The following is a 17,956-nucleotide window of genomic DNA, read 5'->3' as shown; positions in this document are numbered from 1 at the left end:
CTTACACACACACACACACACCTCACCAACAGATAGAGAAGCGTGGCTGATGCAGTGACAACAAAAATATATAAATAAATCAAAAGCACCATTTACTCAGATATAAATAACAGTTTTATTGTTAGAAAATAGATCTGCCTTCTATTGCCTGCTCCGTGTGTTGCAGAGGGAAAACACGAGAAAGTTCCAGCAGGGCTGCAAAGACCTCTGAGAAGAAATAACTCCCTGCTACAGACAAGTAATGCAGAAGTCCCTTGAGTAACATATTTGGTTCTCATGATAGACTTAATAAATTAATGTACATGCATGTACAATTATTGTGGTAGAGTTGATCATACAGTATATAAAATGCTCATACCCAACCACACCATGCTGTTTTTAATAAGCTGGTGCAGTAAAAAACAATTGATGTCATTCTTATGTTCAGGATGGACGATGGCAGGAAACATTAATACTCCATTAACATGACTGTGAAAGAGTAGCAGCCAGCATTTTCTTCCAAGCCTACCTCCCTGTGAGAGAAACCGGCAGGGACTAATATAAATAGCGTTCACAGAGGTATACATTATTGAACCAAATCCAGTGAAGGGAAGTCTATTTCTATTCTCGTTCATCACTAAATCCTGTGAATGAGGCTAAGGGGAGTATGGGTCAGCAGACCTGTCAGGAGGATGGCATTAAGACCTGCCATAGCCTTCAAAGAGTGTGTGTGTGTGTGTGTGTGTGTTTATATGTGGGTTCTTCTTCAAGCATATTTATTTGGAGATGTGTCTATGTTTGCCCGTTTGTGCATGTACGTCCATAACTGTGTTTGAATGCCACTGATGGCCAAGTCAAAGATGGAGGAGGGGGGTGTTAACTCAGCCCCTCAGGCCAAAAAGGCATATTAGTCATCCTGCTCTCTTCACACCTTCCTCCCCTTCCTCATCCTCCCACATCCAATTCCACTGGTCAAGGACACAGTTGACACAGCCTAAAGGGATAAACACTTTTAGTCTGGGCAGGTAACAAGGAGCAAGCACAGATTCATAGCCCCATCCCCCAACCCCCCTATCCACAAACACACACAATTACAGCAACTGTTCAGACTCACAAGGAAAACAAGGTTTAAGAAGAAACGAAAGTATGATAATACAAGTAATTGTTTCCTTCATCCATCACCAAGGGTACTTACATTAAAATCAGACTTATTTCTCAAATGTCCTTCGTTTGATGAGCAGTTGAAATAAAAGTGATTTGATAAAAGATGCTTCATTATAGTAAACAGTCTCTTTCACTCAGCTTTGTAACTTCATCCTAACACCCCATCCACTGCCAGTGTATGTAGCTCTGGGGTGGAGTTAGGTTGTATTTGATAAATAGGGAAAAATGACATAATTCCTCATCTCAGTGAGTGGGTTGTCCAACACTAACAGTCTCTCCCTCGGTGTGGCTGCTGGCTCCTCCTGCTGGCAGCAGGCGTCCAGTGCAGCTCTCTGAAGTTAGATTGCACTGTTCCCAAGTGGAAACCATGTTTCCTTGTCAAGCAGTTTGTCATCCAATTTAATGTTGGTAGCAGCCACAAAAGTCTTCTTGCTCTTTACTGTCACTTCGAGCACCATCCCATGGAGCAGGGGGACAGAATTATACTCCAGCTGTCAACAGGAGGCAGATACTTTAGCAATCAAAAAACTGCATACTGTAAATGGTTTTATTTCACAAAATAAAAAGGATTAGAAAGACACAGTTCAGTATGTAGGAAGCTACTGGTCAGAGTCTGCTGCGTTCAACACTCAAAGATCACATCAGAGTCAGACAGCGAGGAGAGCTTTATGAGTCTCATGTGCCGCAGGCAGAACTGACATTACAGAACATCAGCTCAAGATGGTTCAGATGCACAAAGAATCCCAGGTCTTATGAAAACAGCATTTATATATTTATATTCATCAACTGAATGCGAACCAAGTAAGCCTCTCTGCCATGACAGCCCAAATACTGTGTGCACTACACTGTTTTCTACAGCGAGTGCATCTTTCATCTTCTTTGCAATTTCACTCATTCATTCATCTTCAACCACTTATCTGTTTCCAGGTCGCAGGGTGCTGGAGCCAATCCCAGCTCACTGTGGACAGGTCACCAGTCCATCACAGGGTCAACACACAGAGACCAACAACCACTCACACTCGCATTCAGACCTACGGACAATTTAGTTAACCCAAACATGATGTTTTTGAATGGTGGGAGGAAACCCACGCAGACACAGGGAGAACATGCGGACTTGCCACAGAAAAGCCCCAGGCCGGGAACAAGTTTGCAATATATTGGCTAAAATTACAGAAAAAAAAAGACTAATTGACAAATTGTTTTGGTCTCTTGTCACTTAAAGCAAACATCGCACAGCAGCAGCCAATTATCACTTTTCACATTAATAAGGAAACTTGTGACTAAACAGCAGTTTAGCTCTGCTCAGCTATGTAAATCAGCTTGTCCCAACTTTTTTTCCAGAATAATTAATTGTTATCCTTCTTGCCAAACATATGTTGATGCAATAAGGGTATCAGAGAAAATCATATACCAGTTCATTGAAGGTGGGGTTGTCATTATTGCGGACCACCTTCGTCTTCCTCTTGGAGTGCTGGTGAGGGTCTGGTCTCAGATATGTCACCACATAAGCATCAGGATTAGAGCCATTAGCCTGCTTCTGTTGAAGTAGAAGTGGCCTGCACTTAAGCACCAATATTTTAGAGAGAAAATATTTCAAGTGTTCAATGCTTCAAACAAGGAAACTCACAATATTCTTTAGGTGTTTTACTAAGATGGAGAGCTTGAAGTTAACGTAGGAAATGTACAGCTGGATCTGAGGACAGGCTCCTGCAACAAATTTTCACACAGCATCTTATTCATGAACTATCATTACTTTCCTGAAGACATGAAACAGAGTCACCCGTCACATTCAGAAGATTTTCTTTAGCAGGGAAGTGTTCTTTTTGTTTAAATCTTTTATTATCATTTTTTATTATTATTTCGCTTTTTATTTATGTGAAAAAAAAAATAAAAATTACCTGTCACCGCATTTTCCTGGACTAGGCTGGGGCCATCAAGGAACAAGCTGCAGACAAATTCATTCTGCAGGAGAAGGTGAGAGATAGATTGGGATGTTAGACCCAAGCAGAACAAAAGATTATAGAAAGAAAATCCCAAGTGGTAAAAGACCACGAGAAGAGGAACTTACTCCTTTGCATGGTCCCTCAAAAAGCTGTTTTAGGTATTTATTCAGCAGGGACATTCTCCTGGATGGGGTGAATGACATCTTGTACCAGCTTGGAAACCTTAAAAGGGAAAAAGAGCCAAGACATTATTGCTATTACCACAGAACAAAGGGGCTGTGCTTCAAAATAAGAGCACCATCATATGTAAACTATAAATGTATATATTTTTTGTCACTCACTGAGGCAGCATGGATTCTATGAAATATTTCTGCAGCTGCTTATGAATCAGCTCAAACTGGCTGAATGTCTTCTCACTGGTCAGGTAACCATCATGAATGGTTACTCTCAAGGCATAGATCTGCAAATCAATTCAAACAAAAGAAATTATTTAATGAGGTTGAAAGACGGATAAATAAAAAAGGTGACCAAAGATCCATGTTGAAACTGCAAAGTAGGAGCTACATATTGACTATAAATATCCTCCTCCCATCAACAAAGCTGAAGGGTAAGGTTCCCCTCAGATTTGTAAATAGTTTTATGGCGTGTCTTGTCCTAATATTGCCTTTTTTAATCCCTATGTTTATACTTAGCTCTGTAATTTTGAAAACCAATCAAGGGATTTTACTTCCATGTCCATTTTTATTCTTGTAAGTAATCTTAACCAAGCAGCTTCTTCATTATTTATCTGTAATATGTTTCCTCTATTTACAAAAGTAAATTAAAAGACAACAATATGTAAACTGAATTTGTGTGTTTATACTGTGTTGATAAAAAGTTCCCACTTTCTTGTGTTAAACTTTTGATGCATTGCAAAACACTTATTTATATTACTGAGCTAATTGGAAATATCTCTATGCTTCTGCTTTAACTGAGAAGATACTGCTTTCTACCTTCAAGGATTTTAACCTGACAGCAGGAAGCCTACTCTGATCAAAGAGGAGTGAAATGCTAACAATCACTTGTAATTGTCTTCAGTCGACTGGAGGGCGAGACAATAGTGACATATCCTGTGAGTGTGTGACAGCAAGCGCACACAGCTGAATGCCAGGAGTAATTCCTCTCAGACCAAATGTGTGTGAACTCCCTGTCAGTTCAGTATGTTTCATCAGCTCCCCTGGCTTCCTGGATCTAACACAAAGCTCTGCGGTGCATCAGGCAAAAGGACATTTTGGAAAGTGAGGATAACATTTTCTGTCTGAATTACCAAAGCACAAAAAGAAAAAACATGCTGCCTCACCACATCTTTTCCCCTGACAGTGTATCCCTGGATAACAGCTTCTTGGATGTTGTTGTTGGGAGTGGGGATGCCCTCCCTGGTTAGTGGTTCTTGTTTCTTCCCCTGAGCCATGCTATGTGTCAGGAAATTGAACTTCACTGCAACGGAGCCCATGCTCTCTTTGATCTTCCTACATCAGGAGGAACACAAACCGCATTAATGCAATTGCAGAAATAAATCAGGGGACATTTTGAAATGTTGTTTTGGCTACAGAGACATTTTATGTGCATTTGGGTCTTTGTATATTACTTTGTAAAGTAGGATGTGGCCTCCAAGTCAGTGTCATGAGGTCTCAGGTTGTTCTGGACATACTGCAGGTCACTGGAGTCCTTCAGTTCTGGCATACCTGCATTAAGCATCTGGAAACCACATTTAAAGCATCAACGCAAAGATGGAAAAGATGATATATCTTTTTTACGATAAAGCTGTCAGGAGTTGTTCAGGAGAGGTTTTACCAGCTCCAATAAGCTGAGAATCAGTGCGGTGCGTCCTCTGATTAAATTGTAAGCTTCACAGCATAGCTCCACAAAACGATGCAGCCGCTGTGGCTTCTGCCCCCCTCCTGTGATGAAGTGCTGCATCTCCGATGTGAAGACGAATGGCGACCGGTCCCTGTCATGGCGAATGGTTCCCATTCAATCTTAACTGTCTCCGCTTGTCAAACACAAACATCACACATGTATAAATACCGCTCCTCTTTTTTATTAACTTGCCTTTTAAAGCTCCCAAACTTCTGTGCATTGCCCATAATCTTGCCAAAGTCAATGTGGAACATGTGCCCGCTGTGTTTCAGCATGATGTTGTCGTTGTGCCGGTCGCAGATCCCCAGGATGAATGTGGCAACACACCACCCTGCACATGAGTGGATGAAGTTCATCACAGCCTGCACATATACAGTAGAGTCAGAGAACGTTACAGAATCCAAATGCAACAGAAAACTAAATATTTAAATGTTCAGTTAGCAAAATGTCAAACATTTTGTAATGGACGTAACCTTCTCAAAGTCCTCCTTAGTTTTATTCCACATATGGAACCATTTCTCAAGTGTGTCCTCGCGAAGGGTCCCCCCCAGACCCCACTCCTGCTGAATCTTCCCCAGAGTCACTGCCTCTGGAACCACCTCAACCAGACCTGAGTGTATGAATGGAGAAAATACCTATATTAACAGCCATAGAAATAAAAGACAAGGACACAACTAATCCCCATTCAAAAGCACACCAAATAATTTCAACTGACCTTGAGCTTTGCCTGACGAAAGACACCTGTATGTGACCATTCGCAAGTCCAGGCCCTCCTGGAGCCAAATTCTGTCCATAATGCGGACTATCTGAAGTACCAGCATGTCCTGACGCAGGTTATCTCCTGTCTGAACAGCACATTTAACCGAGCAAAAGTAAAGAGTCTGTGGTTTAACTCAGCGAGACTGCCACACTTCATAAGCTCTACTATAGCAGACCTTGCAGATGACACTGACATTCTTGGCCAGAGGGTCAGTACAGATGAATGGGATCCCCAGAGGTGCAGCATTAGAGTTGTAGAACTTACAAGCCTGTAAGTAAAACATCAAAAGGAGTGAACTCCCTTCAGTGCTGTGTGTATATATTAAATAAGCAAAGATATAAATATATATGCGTGTAATGTGACATTCTTACATCCAGGTCCACTGCTTTCACACGGACTGCAGGATCCAGTGGCAGACAACAGCTGATCCCATCTTTGAAGAAGTCACAGATCTTCTGCTTTTCTTTGTTCAAAACATTCTGCAGACAAATAAAATGCATGAAATGGAAAAACAAAAACAAAGCATCATGCATATTTTGCACAGTTACAGGGATGATCACTGGAGGATTAGGAGCCAGCGAGTGGACCGAGGAGCTCTTTTTACAGACCTTACGTCGTGCCTTGTCGGCAGTACGAACTTTTCCAGCCACCTGTACAATCAGGGACATCAGCTGGGTTTCCCGGTCCAGCTCTTTCCTCAGCGTCCGGCCACAACAGTGCTTCAAGGCTGCCTGAATCTTACCGTACCAACTCTGGTAATAGCGGTCACTGTGGGCATCCTCCAGGAGCCTGCAGGCATAGAAAACAGAAATGCTGCACATTGTTCCTGTACATCTGTCGTGCAAGACAATGATCACCAAAACACAACTGACAAAATATAAATTTTCCATAAATTAGTATTTCCTTGAAACACTACTTTTACCCAGATGGCCATTATGTTTGTAATCTGTAGGGACTGACTCACCAGTAGAGCTGCTGGGCTAGTCGAATGTTCCTCATTGATCTCTCCAACAGCAGCATCACTAAAGGTCCATCCAGCTGCCACTCGCTCTTTAAAGCCTGAAGGCGGATGGAAACGGATGGCTGATCATGCACATCACACACTCCAGCAAATGACTGAGGACTCTTCAAAGTGGGCCACCCTTACAACTAATACTGAAATAAACTGTAATGCTAAAGTCTGCCGTTTTCTAACATACAGGGGAACATTATTTTGTCACTCAGCGTACTAGTTATTGGTGGAGGTGAATGTGCTTACCTGGACCAGCTGGGGGAGAAACAACTCAAGTTCTCCATCTGGTATCTGTTCAAAATACTGAACCGCAGCTCTTCGCACAGTCTCGTCATGAAAACTGAGATAAAACAAGACACACAAGTTCCCAAACCTGACTGATGGAAAATTTTAGAATTGTGATTGTGGACATGACTTTGAGTTACTGCTCTCCTCCTTTACTGTAAAAACACTTTCCATTTCCGTCTATAAATAAATCTGTTTCTAGATGCACCCACACAGTTTTTGTTATGCTCATGACCTTTACTTGTTTTTAGTTCTGTTCTGTAGATGCATGCACTTTGTTGGTCTTTGTGGCTTTGCATAATGCCTGTGCCATTATTTGTGTATGAGCTCTGTGTCACCTGCCTGTCACTGAGCAGGAAAAGGGCTTCCTCAGGCATATAGATGGGCCAGTTCTCTACGACTGTATAGATTTCAGTCAGGTCCTCAGGCTGCCACTGTCGGACTCCACCCAGCATCAGGTGGAGGAAAGTACATCCTTTGTCACCAAAGTGACGCTTCTCCCAGAGGAACATCTTCTCATTTTCTGTTAGACTGAGAGAGGAGAGATTATGGACAGTAAAAAAGGGGAACTAGAGCTCTGTCTGTAGAAATGAAAAGTTTATTTCAGTTCAAAATAAGAACTTATGGGCTGCACAGGTGGTAATAGTGTGCTATTTTCTTCTACTCACAAGCAGAGACAGTGTTTCTTCGAGACATCCAGCATTTTATTTTGCAATTCCTCACAAGCCTGAGAGAACACGACTGAACCGCTGAGTGCGATGGGCCTCTGGTATGTCCATTTTACCTCATTTTGAAACTCAAGCTGCAGAAAGATGGGAGGATGAAGGATGATGGTGTTGTTTGTGTCGGGTCAACAGGGGGCAGAGTTGTTTTGGTATGACTGACCTGCAGTATGGTCCCAATGGGCTGTGTGTGACTGTGAAACAGGGCCGAGGAGGGAGGAGCAGGCATCACAGCCAGAGTGGACAGACTGAGCAGGACAGTTCCTGCTACCAGAGTCCTACACACACACACACACACACTCATAAATGTAGATACTGCCTAGTTACACAGAAGTTTTTCAAAATACAAACAGAAAAACAAAAGAGAAAACCATTCTAGCTAATAATAATTATTACATTTGTTAATTAGGTCACAGCCAAATTAACAGAAGGACATTTATTTTATATAAATTTTTAACTAATAACTAATAACTAATATTTAAAAAGAACAAGAAAATAACATGAGGCAATAAAACTTTTTGAAAGTTACTGACTCAGCAGGATGACATATAGTCATCTTAGCAGGAACAATACAACTGAAAATGTGCGAGAATGTTTTTTCATTTGCCTCCAACCGAAAACATTTCATCTAGGATCCTAAACAGTCTGGAGACACCTGAGGCTACAAGAGATGTTGAAGCTCAAAGAATAACGCTTTCAAAGGTCTGTGGGAATAATCGGGTGTCCAGCTCAAGTGCATATGAAGTTCAGCTATTTTTATGAGACATATTAGACAAATGAAGTGATTTTAAACCATGTGTTAGCAGTTACTCTACCCATATTGCAGAAGTTCAATACTGAATGAGCAGTCTTTTGACCATCTGCTCCTGCCTCTTTACTGTGGATGGAGGGGAGATGTAAGCTGTTGTAGACAACGTACCTGTTGCTGTAAACAGGAAGTACAGCCCAAGCTAAAAGCTCTGGGCTCTTTCCTTTCCTTGTACCTTTGAGATGAAACGTCAACATGCTCTCAAATGGCAGCTTTTTCATTAGAACAGGAAAGACCATCCTAAAATCAAATACAGACACATATGGTCACAACCAAGCTTTTCTTGCTTCTGCACAGCAACCTGTGTTTGTTTTCTCCAATCCTTATTTCCTCCTCTCCTTTTTGTACAAATATAAATCTATATCAAAATATGATATATTATAATAAAATAATAATTACAAGACTGATACTTACATGCGGTTACACTGGATCTTGTTTCCGTATGACAGAGCAGTGCTGATGTTTTCTGAAATACCAGTCTCACAGATCTTCACCCCTCTGTAAGTCAGCTCACAGGAAACTGAGAAGCACTCATACCTAAGAAGCAGACCAAAAAAACATTTCGTTCATCTTCTACTGCTTATCTGTTTCCGGGTTGCGGGGGGTGCTGGAGCCAATCCCAGCTCACTCTGGGCGAGGACCTTGTCACCAGTCCATCACAGGGCCAACACACAGAGACAGACAGAGACCAACAACCACTCACACTCAGACCTACAGACAATTTAGAGTCACCATTTAACCCAAACATGATGTCTTTGGACGGTGGGGGGGCGTCCACACAGGCATGGGGAGAATAAACTCCCCCGTGCAAACTCCACACAGAGAGGCAATAACCACAATGCTGCTGTGCTGCCTTGTGTCCATTCACTACAATAAATTAGTCTGCCTGTCTCTGCTTGAACTAACTCATATAAAAATGTGTATGTTTACTTGTGTTCACTTACATGGTCAGCCAGCCAAGTTGCAGATTGTAGAGAGCAGCAATGTTGAATTGGCAGATTTCAGCGTTATCCTCAACATCCCAGGTTTGTTGATTGTAGCCGACTTCTTGACCTCTGACATCCGACTGGAAGTTGTCGAAAAAGATCTGCAGCACTTTGAGCACTGCCCCCTGGAGCATGATTATTGCTGAAGGAAAATACAGAGAAAAGCAAAACAACAACAACAACAAAAAAAAAACATTAACTAATAATTAAACAAATTCATACTTTCATACTTAGACTCTCAGTGTAAGTGCCATGATTCAGACTCTCGGTACAAATGACTCTACATAATAAATAGGGAGTTATTTCAGACACACACTGTTTAGAAGCAGATTCCAATGAAATGGGTTTTTAATATGTTTTCCAACGGAGATTGTGACTGTGCCACAAACGCCTTATTAGAGCCTGCTGTTCAATGTAGCTGAGCAATACTCACTCACCACTTTCACACTCAAACAGCTCATCATGGCTCTGTGAAAAGAATAAGGAAATATAAATAATTAGTTGATCACTAGAATTTTTTTTTCTAGATGAAGTTGAATGATAGCGTACTCTGTCACACTACGGAAGGAAAGTCACAGAAATGTAAAGAGAGAGTATTTAACAGTAAGAACGTAGCAGCCTAGAGCAGAATTAGATTAAATTGTCACACAAACCAGGTATAACTGTAATATCTTACCAAAGGCTTCGGATTGAGTCTGTTGAGGCGACTGATGGCGTCCTCCAGCTCTTGACAGGAGAGCCCACACAGCAGATTGCAGATGGTGCGAATATGGCCCACAAGGATGCTGACATTCATCCCAGACTACAGATATGACAGCAGCAGATACGAGAATCAAAAACTAATTGTGATGAAATGTATTTGAGAGAAATACACAAACGGTTAGTTTGTCCTTACTCACCTTACTCCTCAGTACCCTCGTCACCTCTCTGTTGTAGTTATTGAGCACTTCCTGCAGGCTCAACCTGAGACAGGAGGAAGGTTTAATATATAAGATACAGATGACACTGTGGAAAGGAGCCAAAAACTCAAGCTACCCAAACTAGTGTTGTCTACAAATAGGCCCCAGCTGATGCATGACCCACCGAACACTTGTTGACATTATAACCTGCTGTTAAAAGTCAAGGTGGAATGCTGCACTGTTAGGTTAATCTTACTTGCAGATGTCAAAGACAGAGGAAGGCTGCAGGAACTGGTACAACTGGCATGGGGTCCGATCATCTGCTTCCTTAAAGAAGAAACAGAACCTGAAATACCAGCAGGATTTTTTTGTGTAGTGTTTGAAAGTGTTTTGTTTAATATATAAAAAATACATAAAGATAGCAGAATCATTAAAGTAGAGATTTTATTTATTTTGGCTTGCTGTAAGACAAGATGCTTAAGAGCACGTTAGGTAACCTTTATTCTGCTTCATTCTTGCTGTTAAATGCCACAAGTAATGACGTTATGTGTAAACAGAACAAAGTCAAGAAGTCAGGGTGGAGGTTTTTACAGCTACAACAGCCCTGATAAGAAGAGGCACGTGTTTGTGAAAGCAGCATTAGAAGACAAAAGACAGTCCAGCCTTTCCAGGTAAATGATTTACATGTATACTGTAGGTGGGAACAGAAAAGGAGTTTGAACCGACTTACGTCTCGGGCCAGACGGTGTTTGAGGTCATTTACGTGGAGCAGCCGGAGCGGGACAACTAGTTTAAACTTGTTGTAGAGCTGAATCGTCTCGTGCATGCCCAGCAGTTCATCGCTAAAGAGAAAGGAAATTGCATACACTTCACTGAATTAAACAGGGAATCAGTGTCTATATAGTCACAATTTGAATAAAACATCACATCTAATAGATAATTCAAGATTAATGTCAGGATTAGTAACTTACTTTTGCAGGTACTCCTCAGAGTCACATAGTTTTAGAAGATAGTAACCACTTGGTTTGGGAGTGAGATCGAGGAGATGGAAGATGTTATCAATCAGATTCTTCACTGTCCTGCTCACTGGATCAAAGGCAAGAGTTCAGAGTCCGCACACTTCTGCCAACACCTGCAGGGACTGCAGGGCATTGCTAGCAACAAGCACCCTACAACATATATAGATTGTGTACTCTCTCTCTCTCTCACACTGGGGTGGGATTAATGTCTCCATCTTTCTTCTTAAATTCAATTATGCATTTTTCTATTTTTCATTGCACTTGAATGTCTTTCACAGGTTACATGGGGATTTGTACCAGTACAATTATATGTTATGTGTTTGTGTTCATTATAATTGTCCTTTTACTGACAGAAATGGAGATGTGACATGACACTCTCCTTTCTTCAGCTTTTCTCTCTGAGTATAGATAAACTGCAACTACTCCAAGTACAGGGCTGACTGGGGGCAGACCTTAAGTATCTTACCTGTGGTGGGGAAGGGGAGCTGGTGATTGTCCCACTCTGTTGCCACGCTGACAGTCACCTCCACCTGCTGCAGCAGTGCAGGATGGATTTGTAACAATCGACCCCATACCAAACCTGAGTTATTAACCCTGTCTGTGTGTTTGTACTGCGACGTCATCCTGCCAGAAAAAGCAAACAGTATGCAAATGTGAAACTGAAAGATGACACTCACACAGACATGATTCATTTCATCTCATTCAGTGTGGACAGAACAAAAGCAGAGATCTGTATTTTGTTAATTCATGCTTGATGTATATTTTTGCAATATTGTCCATCACATGCAGACAAATCATTTTAACCTAAAAGTGGATCTAAGAAGAAAGTTAATGTAACTGTAAAACAGCCCACTATGATAGACACTGCACCACATTTAAGTCATTTTGAGAGTAAATGCTGTATCAAGATGGATATTACAAATGTTTTAAAAACCAAGTAAATTATTTTATATGTATCTCATTTAAATGGGAAAAAAAACTGCATTTACAAAAGACAATGATGTTGCTTAACAATCGTCTCCAAATATGTAGGGATTGCTTGTTAGCCTTCTCTTACTTGGAAATGGCATCACAAAAGGAAACCAGCCTCTTCGTGCTGCCTTCTGGTGTGTCTCTTAGTCTGATGGTCCATGGCTCCTGATGTGAACAAAAAGACAAACTGCTCACTTAGGCCTTTTCTGTCAACTTGCACTTTTAATTTGGGTCATACTATTCATCTATAAAAGAGCTTTCTGTCCTACATACTCACATGATCTTCTATTTCGGTCCTGGAACGGCTCAAAATTTTAACAGGCTCCGCGGGGCCACAGGAAAACTGCTTTTTGCTGTTTCGGAGGGGAACTCGTGTTCTGGGGGGAACAGGAGGGGCAACGTTGCTGGGTCTGCCTGGTAAAGCTGCACTTGGGAGCCTGTTTCTGGGTGGAGGGGGGGGGGGGCCGGACTGGTACAGGGCCATTTGTGTTGACGTTCTCAGTATTTCTTGTCCCACGTCTGCCTTGAGTGCAGAGATGGCCTGGAGGTTGTGGTTCAGTTGGGGACACGAGTCCAGACAATGTGCGCTCATACAAACGTCTCTCATCATTTTCAGGAAAGACTTCAATGTCCTCATGAAGTTGTGTTCCTTGTTCATCCCCAGTCAGCGGGAGAGGGAAGTCACTGACACTCGCATCTTGTCTTTGGTTTCGTCCACTTCGCCTTTCAGGAGGATCCATCACATTGTACAGAAGAAGTTACGTCCTCCTGGATCTCTGTGTGTCCTCACTTCATAGTCACACTGAATGAACGATGTGCCATTAAGACCAGGGAAAGACCAGGATTCAAAATGCATTAGTTCCCGAGACCTAACAGCAGACAGGAGAGTAAGCTGTGTTCTGACTGAAGCTGAGGGTTTATGTTTGACTAATGATTAACAGCCTTTCAAATCTTAACAGGAAATCTACAAGAGCGCGCCACCGACTTTAAGGCAGTACTTTGTTCCACTAGTGTAAAGTGAAACATGATTTTCCTCAGCGAAGCCAACACCATCATTTCAATAAGTCTAAAGTCTATATTTTGTTCAGTCAAAACTAAAATGGTTGTATGTACCTGTGAAATGTGAAATAGAATAGAATACTAAACCCTTCACCCTCTATATTTGTAGTCCACACATGAGATTAGCTCCAAGTATCATCATTTTAGCTGACTTACCATCAATGATCAGTGAAGTGGTTTTCCACCTGTATCAACAAAGGCACTGCTCTGCTCTGAAACCACGCTGAGCCAGTTAGACCAGAATAAGATTTGGAGAGGTTCCCATTTATTTTCTTCCCCCTCCTCCTCCTCCTCCTCCTCCTCCTCCTTCTTTCCAGCCCACTACAACAACAACTCTCCCTCTGCTGGAGGAGATGTGTAATTACGAATGTCACTGATAACTTCTAATCACCAGAAACTATATCATCATATCCAGGATAACTTTTCAGCATTTTTCTTCACCGTTTTGTCACAGGTTTTGTCAAGTGCTGACATTTAGAGTCAGATCAGAAACAATGGAAGGTCTGCTGATTGCAGAGTGGCATATTTCACATTTGAAGAGCAAACTGCAGTTTTAGACAAGTATGAAAACACATAATTGAACATTCACAGCTGCTAAATTCAGAAGCGACTGATGACAGAAGGGAGTGTGCCAATGTGTAAGTAAATAGACAGATCACTACGCCCAGCCAGTGTTTCACAGTTTGTCCTACTCTTTCTTCTGCAACAATCAGAGAGGGGACAACATGAAAAATAACTATGATTTTAAATATTACTCAAAGTGGTAAGTAGTTATACTGCCATATTTTACGTAGATACATGCGTACAACTGACATGAGTCTAGAAGTCAGCCTCTGCTGTCAGATTACATCTGTAAGAAAGCACAATGAAATTGCTCTTTGCAGCCAAGACAACAAAATTGTGAGCAACAAAAAGTGAAGACGACAGCAGTGTGCCCTGCTGAGAAGCTGCTCCATTGTAATTGGGGTCATTCATAAATAAGGTGAAAAATTTTAGTTTACCTTCAAGTCTTTATGCCAAATTAAACACATTAAATGTTTATTTTAACTCCATGATCTTTTCTTAAAACTCAGTCAAGTATTTGTAGCCTGAAATCTAATTCTGAAGCCAGAGAGTGGGCAAATGAGTCTGTGGGCAGATTGGGAGCCTTAAATCTGGACCTGTGAAACAATCACATTACCAGATTATCGGGGCTACAATTCTGCCAGGTCCTGGAATAGATTTCTCTTCTACTGCAATGTTGGTTGATATTTTCATGGTAAATCTGAAAAAATTCAGTGTGCAGCAGTATAGAAATGGACCAACATATCCATATTGACAAAAAAAAAAAACATCTACTCCTCACTCAGGAATGTCACTGAGCAGGTTGAAGGGCAGAGCATTGTGTTTGTGTCACCATCTTTTTTTAATCAGCTGAAAGCAACAAAAGGAAATGCGTGTTCACGATCTCCACATAGGACACATAAGGTAAGACTGAAGACATGCTCAGGAATGTGTTTGGTATTTATTGAGGCATTCTTTGTGCTGCCAGCAGCTTCCTTTTCAGGTCGTTTGAAACACTTAATGATCTGTATGTTGGCACTTGGTTTATAAACTTCAGTAAAGTGTGTATTTGTTTGACACTAACGATATCAAGGAGTCTTCCTGGAGTTTATAAAGCCCAATATGGCCTTTCACTGGGAATGACAACCGCAGCAAACCACTGAATGTCTCACAAAGGTGTCAGCTGAGGTGCACGGACTAAAGGGGTGTGAGGGGTGTGCTGTATGGAGGAGAACCAGCAGAAAGAAATGCATTTCAACCACACTACTCCCCACATTTCCACCCTACAGCCTGAACCTGGAATTCCTGGTTACTATGCCCTCATCCCCTTTGCACTACTCATACTGATTGGATGTGCGGCAGCAGTGGTAAGAACAGTTGCTTATTTCTGGTCCTCGTTATTCATATTTAATTTCTCCATACGGCATCAGAGGCTTAGTGTTAAATGTATTGTTGCATTTCTCTGTAGGTCATTTATATTAGGAAGAAATCACGGTAAGTTACATTTCTCTGCTTTAAGAAGCATTTTCAGACCAATTCTGTATCTTTTATGCTCAGTCTCAGTGTGGTTTCCTTTTCCTTCAGGTTAGATGAGTTACGCCACAGGTTGATTCCTTTATACAGCTACGACCCTGCAGAGGTGCAGGACTGGAGCGATGCTAGACATGAGGATGAGGAGCTGTCTGTGAGCAAAGCACACGCACAATCGTTGTCCATTTTCTACCATACACACAGGCGGCAATGCAACATTTGACCTCATCCTGAATTTGTTTTTCTTTACAGGCACCTTTGTACACGAAGCAAATGCTCTTCCTTTCACCTGGTTATGGACATTGAAAAGAAAATAGCAAGAAGAATGTGTAAAATTAAAGAAAGACTGTTTTTTGTGTTACACTTGTTCTACAAACACACAGACCAGATACTATTCATATAAATATGTAGAAGGCATATAGACGCATTCTAAGTTAGAATGATGATGAATGAAAACCCAACTCTTTGACTACACTGTCATTCCCTGTCGGGTTCATGTAGCAGGCCAGACAGTAGATGGCATTATAATCCAGTCTTCTGTCTAATTACATGAGAAAAGATTTATTTATTTTTTTTAAGTCTTGGAGTTTTTAGGGGGAAGCAGCTGGACTTATCTTGTTTGGTGATGTTTCTTCATTTCTGAGGGTGAGTGCGGGGGAACCCGGGTATTTAACCCAGAGTGGGTGGGGGCGAGCGCCAAAAATGACAACGTGATTGATTGGCATCATGTGAGTCGTTAAGGTCACCTTCACAGGTGTTAATCACCTAGAGCGTTTGCCCCACCCCCCGGTTTCCTGTGTCACCTGGCGAGGGTTCCAAAAAAAACAGCATTGACGAGCTGATCATTTGAATCAGGTGTGCTGGAGCAGGAAACATCTAAAACATGCAGGACCGGGTCTTCGACAGGTCTTCTCTGTCCAGAACATGGACATTGGCGTCCTTAAGAGCGACCTTTCCCCTTAAGATGCACTGACCCTCAGAACTGAGGAAGCGAGGCGAAACATCTTCAAAGAAAATAAAGTCCAGTTGCTTCCCACCAAGCACTCCAAAACTAAGATGACTTGAATGAGTGAGAACCTTCACAGACACGAGATTTTTTTTTAAAACCTATGAAGTGCTGAACAATAAACTGAAAGCAAAGATCTAATTTGTGTGTGTTATTCCTGCTGTGCTTGTATCTCTGAGATGACTCGAGCTGAAGCAGCTTTAAAAGACACACCTGTTTCTGCTTGATAATCAGCCCGCTTTCACAGCTTCACACAGGAAGATGGAACCTCAGAGGAGAGAGAGGCCAGTCACACAGCTGCACAGACACACAACTACTAAATGATAAATGTTTGATTCATTTTACAAGTTGCATCATTCCTATGTGCCTTTCCAATAGACCGGACATCCATCAGATGGCACCACACTGGTCCCTGACCTCCATCTTCTTGGCCACAGCTCTGGTCCTCCCGGCTCAGACCCTGGACAGCCTGCTGTGTTTTTACTGTCCGCTGCAACACAAAGGGCAGTCCTGCACTAACGTCACCAGCCAATGCCTGCCTGACCAGCACTGTTCCAGCTCCAGAGGCCGCTACGGATCTGTTCACGTCCTGTCTGCTCAGGGCTGCGTGGACCGTGAGCTCTGTGGTTCCCATGAACTCCTCTCTTACAGGGGGGTCAAGTATAACGTCAGCCACACCTGCTGCTGCAAAGACAAGTGTAATGGCCCACCGAAGCCTGAGGTCAGTTTGAAGCAGCTGCTGGGGATGCTCACAGACAAAACAGATCACGCCAACATCACTGATGCTCATGAAGAGCAGCACTGGGATTCATGTGCAAACTACACATCACCTGCTGCTGCGTAAGGAGGACATGCAGGAGAGGAACGGGCACTTTTCTCTGAAAAGTCACTGACATTTGGTCACGTTTAATGTGATGGCCAGTACTTTTGCTCAGTTAATCTGTAAATGATCAGCGTTCAGTGTGCTTACGCTTCTGTTCCAGGGAGAAAAAGGTCTAATGAGTCTGCCTTCTGGTATATTAAGAATAAATGCTCATTTAAAAAAAGACTATTGGATGCTGACATTATCTGTGTGGTTACTGATGAATACAGCATAATAAAAGCAAACTTATGAAGCACCTGTTTTGTGTCTTGAGTCCTTATTGGAATTACAAACAGGTGCGTTGGAAGGTGTGGCCTGTGCAGGAAAGTCTGGAGGATCTGGGGAGACTGAAACTCATTTGAAGAAAAGCTTTGTTTGTTTGAGCGGATTTAAACTGTGCAGGTGAGTCATAGTAACACTTTTTTAAATAAATGTTGTATTTAAACATTGCACACTTAAATTGTTTCTTCCTGCACCTTCTTCATTTTCAAACACAATGAATATTACA

General features: G+C 41.9%; 2 protein-coding genes across 7 annotated transcripts; one reads left to right on the top strand and one right to left on the bottom strand.

Moving 5' to 3' along the window:
• Nucleotides 1-96: 96 nt before the first annotated feature.
• pik3c2g (phosphatidylinositol-4-phosphate 3-kinase catalytic subunit type 2 gamma) lies at nucleotides 97-13,739 on the bottom strand. 3 transcript variants are annotated; one of them, XR_003841829.1, is made up of 34 exons: nucleotides 13,664-13,721; nucleotides 12,726-13,317; nucleotides 12,534-12,613; nucleotides 11,943-12,100; nucleotides 11,429-11,543; nucleotides 11,188-11,299; nucleotides 10,714-10,784; nucleotides 10,458-10,521; nucleotides 10,235-10,360; nucleotides 9,996-10,026; nucleotides 9,517-9,700; nucleotides 8,987-9,109; nucleotides 8,684-8,812; nucleotides 7,928-8,042; nucleotides 7,711-7,844; nucleotides 7,385-7,573; nucleotides 7,004-7,097; nucleotides 6,710-6,804; nucleotides 6,354-6,534; nucleotides 6,117-6,224; nucleotides 5,921-6,013; nucleotides 5,701-5,830; nucleotides 5,459-5,595; nucleotides 5,178-5,347; nucleotides 4,920-5,076; nucleotides 4,714-4,823; nucleotides 4,426-4,594; nucleotides 3,428-3,546; nucleotides 3,212-3,308; nucleotides 3,042-3,105; nucleotides 2,771-2,850; nucleotides 2,555-2,680; nucleotides 1,175-1,634; nucleotides 97-973 (listed from the first exon to the last, which is right to left on the bottom strand). XR_003841829.1 is itself a non-coding variant. In XM_029523627.1 (33 exons), the coding sequence occupies exons 2-33, from the start codon at nucleotides 13,104-13,106 to the stop codon at nucleotides 1,482-1,484; spliced, it is 4,095 nt and encodes a 1,364-aa protein (XP_029379487.1). In that variant the 5' UTR covers nucleotides 13,107-13,250; nucleotides 13,664-13,739; the 3' UTR covers nucleotides 97-1,481. The 3 variants fall into 3 exon arrangements, 2 of the variants coding, with proteins under 2 accessions (XP_029379487.1, XP_029379486.1); XM_029523627.1 differs by having other exon boundaries at nucleotides 97-1,634; nucleotides 12,726-13,250; nucleotides 13,664-13,739; XM_029523626.1 differs by having other exon boundaries at nucleotides 97-1,634.
• LOC115056865 (uncharacterized protein C3orf18 homolog) lies at nucleotides 10,869-16,870 on the top strand. Of its 4 annotated transcripts, XR_003841832.1 has the most exons (6): nucleotides 10,869-11,128; nucleotides 13,065-14,974; nucleotides 15,227-15,417; nucleotides 15,519-15,544; nucleotides 15,635-15,734; nucleotides 15,833-16,870. XR_003841832.1 is itself a non-coding variant. In XM_029523631.1 (3 exons), the coding sequence occupies exons 1-3, from the start codon at nucleotides 15,274-15,276 to the stop codon at nucleotides 15,801-15,803; spliced, it is 339 nt and encodes a 112-aa protein (XP_029379491.1). In that variant the 5' UTR covers nucleotides 14,981-15,273; the 3' UTR covers nucleotides 15,804-16,870. The 4 variants fall into 4 exon arrangements, 1 of the variants encoding a protein (XP_029379491.1); XR_003841830.1 differs by having other exon boundaries at nucleotides 15,635-16,870; XR_003841831.1 differs by having other exon boundaries at nucleotides 15,144-15,417; nucleotides 15,635-16,870.
• Nucleotides 16,871-17,956: the final 1,086 nt, after the last annotated feature.

The sequence above is a fragment of the Echeneis naucrates genome, chromosome 16, assembly GCF_900963305.1.
Source record: "Echeneis naucrates chromosome 16, fEcheNa1.1, whole genome shotgun sequence".
Taxonomy (NCBI): domain Eukaryota; kingdom Metazoa; phylum Chordata; class Actinopteri; order Carangiformes; family Echeneidae; genus Echeneis; species Echeneis naucrates.
This window is presented reverse-complemented; position numbering and strand designations above follow the sequence as displayed.

Bases quoted from the DNA above. Each gene is read 5' to 3' on its own strand.
- pik3c2g (XM_029523627.1), bottom strand. From the start codon at position 13,106: ATGAACAAGGAACACAACTTCATGAGGACATTGAAGTCTTTCCTGAAA. The intron at 9,110-9,516 runs GTAAGTGAACAC...TCTGCTTCTTAG, and splicing joins CAACTTGGCTGGCTGACCAT to GTATGAGTGCTTCTCAGTTT. The intron at 6,535-6,709 runs GTGAGTCAGTCC...CTATGCCTGCAG, and splicing joins CTAGCCCAGCAGCTCTACTG to GCTCCTGGAGGATGCCCACA.
- LOC115056865 (XM_029523631.1), top strand. From the start codon at position 15,274: ATGGAGGAGAACCAGCAGAAAGAAATGCATTTCAACCACACTACTCCC. The intron at 15,418-15,518 runs GTAAGAACAGTT...ATTTCTCTGTAG, and splicing joins TTGGATGTGCGGCAGCAGTG to GTCATTTATATTAGGAAGAA. The intron at 15,545-15,634 runs GTAAGTTACATT...CTTTTCCTTCAG, and splicing joins TATATTAGGAAGAAATCACG to GTTAGATGAGTTACGCCACA.